The sequence below is a fragment of the Cuculus canorus genome, chromosome 23 (genome assembly GCF_017976375.1).
Source record: "Cuculus canorus isolate bCucCan1 chromosome 23, bCucCan1.pri, whole genome shotgun sequence".
Lineage (NCBI taxonomy): Eukaryota > Metazoa > Chordata > Aves > Cuculiformes > Cuculidae > Cuculus > Cuculus canorus.
Window position 1 is genome coordinate 7244201 of NC_071423.1, and position 10217 is coordinate 7254417.

The 10217-nt window shown below is 45.7% G+C and overlaps 1 protein-coding gene across 5 annotated transcripts in view; it reads left to right on the top strand.

The window, feature by feature from the left end:
• Positions 1-7726, top strand: part of ARHGEF12 (Rho guanine nucleotide exchange factor 12) — an 81271-nt gene extending 73545 nt beyond the window's left edge. For all 5 annotated transcript variants that reach the window (XM_054086867.1, XM_054086868.1, XM_054086869.1 and 2 more), the window contains 4 exons: positions 293-772; positions 3297-3610; positions 4408-4480; positions 5069-7726. In XM_054086867.1, coding sequence (XP_053942842.1) covers positions 293-772; positions 3297-3610; positions 4408-4480; positions 5069-5079 — 878 coding nt within the window. In that variant the 3' untranslated portion in view covers positions 5080-7726. The remainder of the gene's footprint in view (positions 1-292; positions 773-3296; positions 3611-4407; positions 4481-5068) is intronic.
• Positions 7727-10217: the final 2491 nt, after the last annotated feature.

Genomic DNA, 10217 nt, shown 5'->3' on the forward strand with positions numbered 1-10217 from the left:
AAACCCTGGGCACTCACCTGCACTCCTGCTTACCTGCTGGGTATTTTCAGTTGATGATTTTTTTGCTTTTCCCTAAGCAAAATGGAACTTGCACTGACGTGTTTGCTTCCACTTGTAAGGTAAAGCATGGAGTAAGGCTTCAGACCTTATATATTTATTTTCATCCCTGTTTTTCCTACCAAGAGCAATGGGAGGACAGGCTGCTATGAAAGGGCGACCTTTCTGTCTAGTTTAATCACTGTTAGGGAGGTTATGGTCTGTGAAGCCTTGTGACCGTTGTCTCTCTTTGCAGTGGGCCTGCTGAAACAATTGTTGGTACAGCAGCTTGGCTTTTCTGAGAAGGGAACCCTTGAAGAACGGCAGCGCTTTCCCAGGTTTAGGACCATATCTCAAGAAGCCCAAACGGAGAGTGGGAGTGAGCCTGGACTACAGCACTCTGACAATAACAAACTTCACCAGCCTGGAACAGATAGAACGCTTCCGCGAACTAATGAGTCCACGGCTAGTTATGACCTCCGGACTTCGGCTGAATCGCCCGCTCCAGGGGATGCCATGCAGCTGGTGGGGAGAGACCCCAGGTCAAGTAGTAACTCAGCAATAGACCGCATGAGTATGAATCTGGAGATTTCAGCCACGGAGCTGGAAGGGGTGGGTGCTGATGAAAGCGGGGAGCATTTTTTTGATGCTCGAGAAGCTCACAGTGATGAAAATCCATCTGAAAGTGAACTAATGGAAAGGAAGGAGGAAGAGGATGTGCAAATACGGATCTCAGGTGAGCAAATTTCATTTCTGCATTGCATGGTAGTCTGTCCAGATTTGGTATTAGAGGCTTGAGTTCAGTTTTAAATAGAAGGTGCTAAAGAAAATCACAGTATGTTTTAAAATCATGGAATGGTTTGGGTTGGAAGGGACCTCAAAGCCCATCCAGTCCCACCCCTGCCACAGGCAGGGATACCTCCCACTGGATCAGGGACTCCAAGCCCCATCCAACCTGGCCTGGAACCCCTCCAGGGATGGGGCAGCCACCACTGCTCTGGGCAACCTGGGCCAGGGCCTCCCCACCCTCACGGTCAAGATTTCCAAGATCTCATTTCAATCTTCCCTCTTTCAGCAGCAAACTGTTCCCCTTTGTCCTGTCCCTGCAGTCCCTGTTCAAGGGCCCCTGCCCAGTTTCCTGGAGCCCCTTCCAGTCCTGGAAGCTGCTCTGAGATCTCCTTGGAGCCTTCTCTTCTCCATGCTGAACAGCCTCAACTCTCTCAGCCTGTCTCAGTTTTCCTCTCTTGCTTGTATGGTATAGGACACCTGAAATTAACTCTGTCCTTGACAGTCATTTAGCCCTGAAAAGGGCTGTGCGAACATGTACCTAATGAATTCTCTCCCTTGTGAAAGGAGAAGCTGAAATGCGGTGGGGTAAATACGCTGTGACAGACTATAATTACATAGGCATGGGCACAATGCAAGCTCTTCGCTGCGGTTCCCACTGGATCACTTTATCTCTCAACTGACTGCTGGGACCTGTAGGGAAGACGTTTTCCCTGAAGGCAAAGCATTCCTTAGTCTCTACGCACCGAGCCCCCGTGACTCATGCTCTTTTTGTAGATCCTGTGTTGGCTTCTCTGATCAAGCTTCAGAAAAGAAACTTACCATTTAGCTCTGCACTGTTAATTGTCTCCTGCGACGTCACCCCAGTCTGAAGGTCTTAAAAGCTTATTAATTTTATTACTTGTTATTATTGCTACATACACTGTATTTGGCAGTTGCCTGAGCAGCATCTCAAAGTAGATCTGTTCTAACCCCAAAGGAGGGTGTAGGGCTATTAACGCCGCAGAAAAGCAGCTCGAGGACCACAGCTGTGAGCGCTTTCCAAACACAAAGTGTGTTAAGACCATGAAAGTTGAATCACAGAATGGTTTGGGCTGGAAGGGACCTTAAAGCTCATCCCATTCTAATCCCAAGCATGGTGCCACTGCGCTAAATTCAGCACAGAAGTTGTTTTATCTCATGTACGTTTTCTAGCAGAGTAGCTACTAGTTAGGTGGGTTCTGTATGACTATTAGTCTTGAAATCTCTTATCCGTACTTATGCCTTTATTTAAAAATTGGATTCTATCAATGTGAATAAGCCAATTTGTGACTGTTTGAATGCTGCCTTCCAACTACATATTGAAAATAATCTTTCTTTCCCTGAATTACTGAGACATTTTAAATTATTAAAACTGCACCAGCAACTTGAAGCATCTAATTTATTTGTCACCTCTTAACGCTGTTTACTTTCTTCACGAAGCAGGAACATCAAAATTCGAATGACCTGTTTTACTCAGTTTTACCTCCACGTGCTGGCTTTGCTTTAGTACTGTGGAGAAATTATTTAGTATAACCCTATTGCGAGATGCGGGTTGTGAAAGCATTTCTGTCTGTAATTGCTTTATCTTTTTAACGTGCCATCAGCAAGAGCAGTTTTAAAGCTAACCCATCTAAAAGCATCCTCGGTACGGTAGCTGGTTAGTGGAAGTAAGAAATCTTAGCCAGCTAATTTGTGGGTACCATTAGTGTAAGTGCAGGGTTTTCCGATGTTATAATAGGAGCACAGATTCTGGATGATCCAAGGGCTGGAGCATCTCTGCTGTGAGAACAGGCTGAGAAAGTTGGGGTTTTTCAGCTTGAAGGAGAGAAGACTCTGGGGAGACCTTAGAGCAGCTTCCAGTACAGAAAGGGGCTCCAGGAAAGCTGAGGAGGAGTGTTTTACAAAGGCATGGAGTGATAGAATGAGAGGGAATGGCTTTAAATTGGAAGGGGGACGATTTAGATTAGACATTAGGAAGAAATTTTTCACAGTGAGGGTGGGGAGGCCCTGGCCCAGGGTGCCCAGAGCAGTGGTGGCTGCCCCATCCCTGGAGGGGTTCCAGGCCAGGTTGGATGGGGCTTGGAGTCCCTGATCCAGTGGGAGGTGTCCCTGCCCGTGGCAGGGGGTGAAATTGGATGATCCTTATAGTCCTTTACAACCCAAACCATTCTATGATTCTATGAGGGTAGGCAATTAGCTCATTTAATCTCAAACTGCAGTCCAAGAACCAGCCATCATCTCTGAAGCCTAATTCAGAACCGAGCCGGTCTGGTCTCTTAGAATCACTGTGCTGTGTAGTGTTCGTAAATGCTTTTTCTTATCCATTTAAAAATGTCTCAGGAGATGGGCCCTCTTGCCACTTATCTTTCTTAAAGTCTGCTTAAAATGCCTACAGTTCAGTGGTTCTCGGTGATTATTGAGCTGGTGGTAGTAAAAAGCTGTTCTCTTACCAGGAAATTATTTGATCCTTGATGGATATGGAACAGTGCAAGAGAGCTCCACAGACGAGGAGGTATCGTCTCTAGTTCTCCAGTGCTCTGCCGGTGGCCTCACCTCTTTGGACTCTGCCCAGCAGCAGCCACTTTCCCCGCGGGACACCCAGTCAGATGGAGGAAGCTCCCCGTTTGCTGAGGAGGTGATGGCCTCGCGCTGGGGGGGACTGGAAGAGTCCTGCTCCTTTGGAGCAAGCCCTCACTTCTCTCTGGAGTCACGCCGGCAGGTGATGCAGTATATTCAGAAGATAGAGGATGACCTTGAGAAGTTAAAGGTACATTGGGTTTCTATTTGCAGCATCAACGTTTTCATACTCTTTGGGTTTTTTTTACAGAAGAGCTTGAAAGTCATTTTGAAGAGGAAGAAAGGCAGCCATGCCTTTTCTTTTTGTCTTTGGTTCTCATCTCTAGAAGCTTTTTGAAGCAGAAACTTGGTGCTGTTTTGCTTGCATTAAGCTGTGGTTTATGAGAAGCAAATAGTTCTGCTAGAGCTAGCGAGTGTGTATATCGCTTTGATTTGAATTTGGAGAGATTCTTGAGGGATGAGACAAAACTGATGGCATTCTGCAACAATGGAGTTTTGAAGGGACCATTGACCTAAAGAAGATTAATTCCTGACGTGAAAAGACTGATCAAATCTGTTGCATGCTGCTGCTAATGTCAAATGAAGGTGCTAAGTTGCAGTAGACCAATAACAAGGTTTTTAGCCTCATTATATTCAAACTGATTTTTTATTCATGACGGGGATTCTCTCTCTCAAATGACCATTGCTATAGGAGGTTTATGGCATCTTGAGGTATGAGATATCCCAACATGTTAACTCAGTAGCCAGCCTTTAATTTAACTGAAGCCTTAAAAGAAAGTGGAATATTGCATGCAGGTGGAAGGCCTTATAAAGATGCTGATAAGGGGTTGAGATCCATTGTGGGTCACTTGTAGCAACGTGGGTGATCCCTGTCCACTCGTGTGATGGAACCTCTCTTTTCCCATTTGAAGCCCTCTTTGTTCACTTGGCAAACAGAAAAAGAGAGAAATAAGTTTTGAGGCTTTTTTTATTGTTGTTGGTTTTTAGGAGGTGGAGGAAGACTACACCATTCTCCGACGCCAAGGGCTGGCTGGATCAGCCTCCACGGGAGAGCACTCAGGTACGCAACCAGACTGTAATCGGTAGCAGATACCACGTTAGCTTCAGACATTAAACAAAGAGCACAAAGTCAATTATTAATGTTCCTCACACACGCACAAAAGGTTTCACCTACTTCAGTAGCTCTCACAGGGCTGAGACCATGCTGATTCTAGGAAAGGTCAGTAGAATCCATTGGGATTCACGTGTGCAAAGGAGTTCGTTCTTTCCCCTGAAAAGGTTGTTTGCAACCTGTCTTACCCCTACCTGCCAAAGACCTGCATCTCAGGATGTCCATCTTCTCTTTCAAAGAAGGCTGGATTGATGGAAAGTCCCAAAGGAAGATTATTGAACGTGTAGAATTATTACAATCTGTCTTTCCTTTCTCAGGGGGGCGTCTGATGCTGTGGAAAGTGGTTACTGTGGGTCCTTTAAATTGGCCTTAGGCATCTTAGAGATGTAATTGCTGGAATTACTAAAAAGGTCTTAAGGTTAAATGAGTGTGAGATGCTTTCTCGGCTAGAACTGCTAGCAGAAAAAGTAGGCTTTCATCTATCCTTGCACCCTCTCTCAACCCCCTTTTGTTTTCCCTTTTGTTTTCCTCCTTCAGACAAAAGCTAGTCGTGTTTGCAGGAGTGGCTGAAGATTGGATGAAGCGTATCAGGACACAGCACCCGCTGTCTTCCTTTGTGGACTCTGAGACGAGTGGGTTTGGACCATCCAAACGTGACCCATACTTTAGGAAAGCGGGCGTGGGGTGCTTTTCCTGTGGGGCATCTGCACTATCTTGTCAGTGAGGGAGTCTGTTTTATTCTTGTCCTCTCCTTGCTACCAGAAATTCATTGTTCAGAACAGAAAAACCAAACCAAATGTACAGAGCTTTGGGTGTAGGATATAAAAATGTATTTAGACATTTAAAAAAAAAATCAATGTATTTATTTGACTTCATTCCGTGTATCAAAAGCACATTTTAATTTTTTAATCTGCCTTTTTTTTTTTTTTTTGTTCTATTTCAATTGGGTAATGACAGTTCTAGCGCTCTGCATACAGTACCCCCTGCCTGCCGCTGCTCCTGAACCAAAGGTCAGGGCTGAGGGGAGAGGGTGTGCCTGTGTGCAAGTGGACCTTGTCTTCGCTGGACTGGACTCTGCCTTCCCTGCTGGCAATCAAACTGCCACGCGAAGAGCTACTTATGAAGGTGTTAGGATGACTTGTGGCTGGAACTATCTGTATTGGAGAATTGCATGGGAAACGCTCATGTCACCGCGTGTGTAACAAGACATTTCCATGCACTAAATACCCAGGCACTTGAGATGGGAAAATTCCCTTTTCCCCTCTCCCGTTAGGGATCTGCTTTGTTGATGTGCAGGATCAGACCGGGAGAAGAAAAAGATAGGTTTAATTTTTTCTTGACCTTGTTGGCTTTGATCATAGTCTCCTTTGTAAAGTGATAAAAATACTTGGACCTGCAGCACTTTTGTATATCTTCTCTGGATCAAAAAAAAAAAGAAAAAAAAAAATGCAAACCCAGAAGTGTTTCAAAGATGTGGGGCAGAGCTGCCCCTGATTCACTACTGAATGGATAAGGGCTGCCGTGGGAGTTAGCCACAGGTACTGCTGATTACAGGGCCAGTACGTTTCAGTACCTGAAAGTATGTCTTGCTGAGGGCTTGGGGTGGGTTCGGGGGTTTTGGGGCGTGGGGTTGGATTGTCTGGTTTCCTTTTTTTCTAACAAACCTGGTTCGTGCCAACGTGTTCTCACTGAAACAGAGGTGTGCAAAACAAAGGCTGAAACAACTCTGTAGACTTTCTTTGGCCTGTTCTACTGGGTTTTGCTGTTGGAATTCTTTCCAGTCTGGGAACAAGATGGTAACTGTTGGGCTGCCAGCAGAGCTGATGCCGGACAGCCTGAGCTGCCTGTGCCTCTGCTCAGAAGTTGGCCCTGGGAGAGGCAATCCCGCTCGGCACAGGGTGGGTCAGGCTTTCCCTGGCATCACGGACATCATGAATGCAGCTGCCAGTGGAAGGTGTGTCAGGCGGCCTTTTTTTGCACCCTCTTCCCAAGTTTCAAAGTGTTTAATGAACCCAAATGGAACATTATGCCAAACCTGTAAATCCCCTCAACCCATCAGTACTGCTGTACCGTTGTGTACATCACTGTGTGCACCATGAAGTGCTGAGAATCTGTCTTGGGTCAGCATGAAGATCGCACTCCCTGCTCCTCTAAACCAAATGTTTTCTCTTGAGCAGCTGGCGAGAAATCACATCTGTCCTTTTGTCTCCTAAGGTAGGAAATAACCAGTTCTTGGTCTTCGTGTTAGAAACACACAAGGGATAGGTCCACGTAAGGATTGGCAGAGGCTAAGCAGGGATGCTTTGGGACTGATGTGAAAGTTGGAGCCATCAGTCCTTACGGAGCAGGGCAGTTTCTCTCATTTTAAGAGCCAGTTGCACAGAATGTCATTTTTCACCAGCAGAGCTTTGCACTGCCAACACAAGCCCGAGTGTTCTCTTCCAGGCTGGCAGGAGCTTCCTTTTCCTTGGGACCCACCAAGGCCTGTCCTGCTGCACCTGTATTTGTCAGTATTGTCAGTGTTAGCCTAGCACTTCTGTTCTTAGTGGGTGGGATCTCCCCTCCTCGCCTTCAGCCAAGATGATTCCTTCGGTTACAAACTTCTGCACTTCCTCTGGCAGATCCCAAAACTATAACTGCCTCGTGCTGCTGTGGCATCTTCTACCTGATCCCACCAGAGAAAGACCTGGGCTGTAGCCAGACTTGATGTTTAAGGCCCTTTTCCCTTAAAAGAACCCTTGTTCTTCTCCCAGCTCCCCTTCGTCTGTTGGCACGATGCTTGCCTGGATCTACACACTCCGGAAAGAGGAGCAGTTATGATCTTAAGCTGTTGAGGAGCTTTCCAGTGGGCTTCCTTGGTTGGTGGAAAATTACCACAGAGCTCTATTAGAGCGTAGTCTGGCTTTTCAGGAGTTCGCTGGAAGACCAGCAGAGATGGGACCTCTGAAGGCCTGGTTGCTCAATGTTCTTTTTTTGTGACTGTAGGCAAATTCCTTGGTTCTCTGGTTTTCTCTAAGTTACATGAATTTCAAGGTTTATGGTTAGAAACGCACTGCAAAAGAAGCGTATGGCTGTTGGGGTGGGCCATGGGGGGAAATCTGCCCCTGCTGCCTCTCACCTTTTCAGCCACTCCTCCACTGTTTCATCTCTAATCGATGTAGCACCAGTGCAGAAGTTGGCAATGCAGTGTAATCTGTACATTTCCGCCTCAGGACCTGCTGCAGGGAATTTTTCCCCACCGTCCCCTGTGAGAGATCAGTTGTGGTTCTGTCCCTGTCATCTCCCAAGAGGTATAAGGGGAAACATCTGCTCTTCTTGCCAGGCTGCTGATGATGGCAGAGAAGCCTTTGTGTTGGATAAGATGGAAAGTCTCCAGAGCAGGAGACTGCAAAGAGCTTTAAGGAGTGTTAGAGAAGACCAAACCATTTGAACCCAGTTTTATGGGCAATGTAAATAACACCCTGCGCTCTGTCCCGTTGTTTTGTTTCAGGTGGCCTTATGCTACACTGGTGATCCTCAGATCGGGCATCGCTTCTCTAGAAAAATAACGGTGAGGTCAGGGATCCGTCACCTTCTGAGAGCAGCGGCCTGAAATCAGGGAGGATTCCTCTCTCCCCTGTAGCTCATCTGCTGTGGGGCAGCCCCATCTCGCTGGGTGGAAGGAGCTGCAGCTCAGATTCACTATTCAGATTTCTCACTTCTTTTCCCACCCTTTAAGCCATAAAATTAATTTTAAATTCCCATTTCCAGTGTAAGGAAGCATTTTAATTTGCCCTGGTTGGGGATGGATTTATTGTGTGTTCCCTTATGCCGATGGGATAGCGGAGCAGGACAGTGTTCTCGGTGGTTTGTCCAACTCCCCATCGCGGGGGTTTTTTTTCTTCCCCAAAGATCACAGAATCACAGATGAGCAAGGTTTTCTTGTCTTGGGAGCAAAGACGTGGTATAGCAACCTTTCTTTCATATCCTCCTGAGGAGTGATTTCTCTTCTGCTGTGGTATGGGGTGGTGTTGAGGGGCAAGCGGAAAAGTCAGGTGGGAACTTCCTGGAAAGAGGAATTCCTTTCTCCTGTAGAAGCATGGAAGAACAAATGCTAAGCGGGTGTTCAGGCACTCTGGTTTCTTGAACATACCTTTTCTGTAGGGAGAGGAGGTGTTTTATCATCCTGTAGGTGATATCAGAAAGAAGGATAAAGCGTGTAAACCTGAAGAGCTAAGAAGCCTGGGTGGTTTTGGCCAGCTTTCCAACGGCTTCTTTTGGTGTTCTCATAAAACTTGGCTGTTCTCGCTTACAGATGCTGTCCCTGTTGTTAGAAGAGGGGTCTGATGCTCCAGCAGGCGACCCTTGATTATAATCTCAGTGCTTGATGGTATCTGGTCTTTTTTTCTCCCTCCGTTCCCCAAAGAAATACCTTAATTCCCTCCCCTTCCCCAAAGGTGCCAACTGACAAGCAGATGTACTGCAAAAGGGATACTGCAGCCAAAACACTGCTGTTTTACTTTGAATTAAGTCTTGTGGAGCTCTCTTCATGCTAGAATATTTTTATTTTCTTTGTACAACATACAATCATGTACTCTTAACAGAGATTTACTTTAAAGAGAAGAAAAAAAAATCTGGAAGTATTCTTTAAAAAACACACAAAAACCTTTATTAATAATCCTGTATTTTTACTGATCATGTTTGAATGTCTAAAAAGACTTTATTGTTCTAATTATCCAGATGTATGTTTGTAAAATAGCTCTTTTATGACTTAGCTGATAAGGTTGTATGTTTCTGGAATTAAATATTGGTCACTTAAAAAAAAAAAATCTGTTTTCAGGATCTGGGAAATAGAAAATTTAAGCGTTTCAAATATAATTAAATAAGCTTAAAGGAAATAAGTTTTGTCTACTGGATTTTTTGGGGGGTGGTTTTGCTTTAATTGCCTGAAGCGTTTGGCAGAACAAACTGTCTCGATTGGCAGAGGAAGCTTTCAGTTGGTACAAATGGCCTTTCAGAATCTGTTGTTGCTGTTGCAGACGTGGGACCCCCAGTTCTCCCAGTTAACACAGTTCTTACTGCATCATCTGTTACTTGGTCAAGGTAAAAGGCTTGGAGTTCCAAGCACTACCGGATTCCCTTCCTGCTGGGTTCAGAGGAAGGGTTTTGAACAGCTTTGGGTCACGCTAAGCATCCGTATCCCATCCCCATCCTAACCGCGTGAATAAACATGTGAGAGATGGATGCTTCTGGACTCATCTACCGCTGCTGAAAGAGCTACATCTAGCAATGCGTCTCAGTTTGTGTCTTCTCCAAAGGTCTGTGCCCTTTAAAAATCAACAAAAAAAAAGCCCAGAAAAAAAAATCTATTGAATCTCAAGTGATTTTAATCAAGTCTTAAAAATCCTGATATTGAAGGCACCGTACTCGGACTTTCACAGATGCTCGAGTGCCTCAACCACGTTTCTGCTGCTCGGAGCGAGTTAGTGAAAATCGGGTCTTGTTGTAATGTCAAACGCACCTCCTGGAAGAGCTGAGGCGCCGGATTGGTGCGTAATCGATACTGCTGCGCCCATCACGTTCTGGACTGGCGCCTCTTTGCTTCTCTGTGCTGTTTTTGCAGCGGTGCTGTATGAAGGCTTCAACATCTGCATATGATCTGGAATGTCACGAGTATCACGGTAAGCCAGGGCAGAAAGCAGTTCAG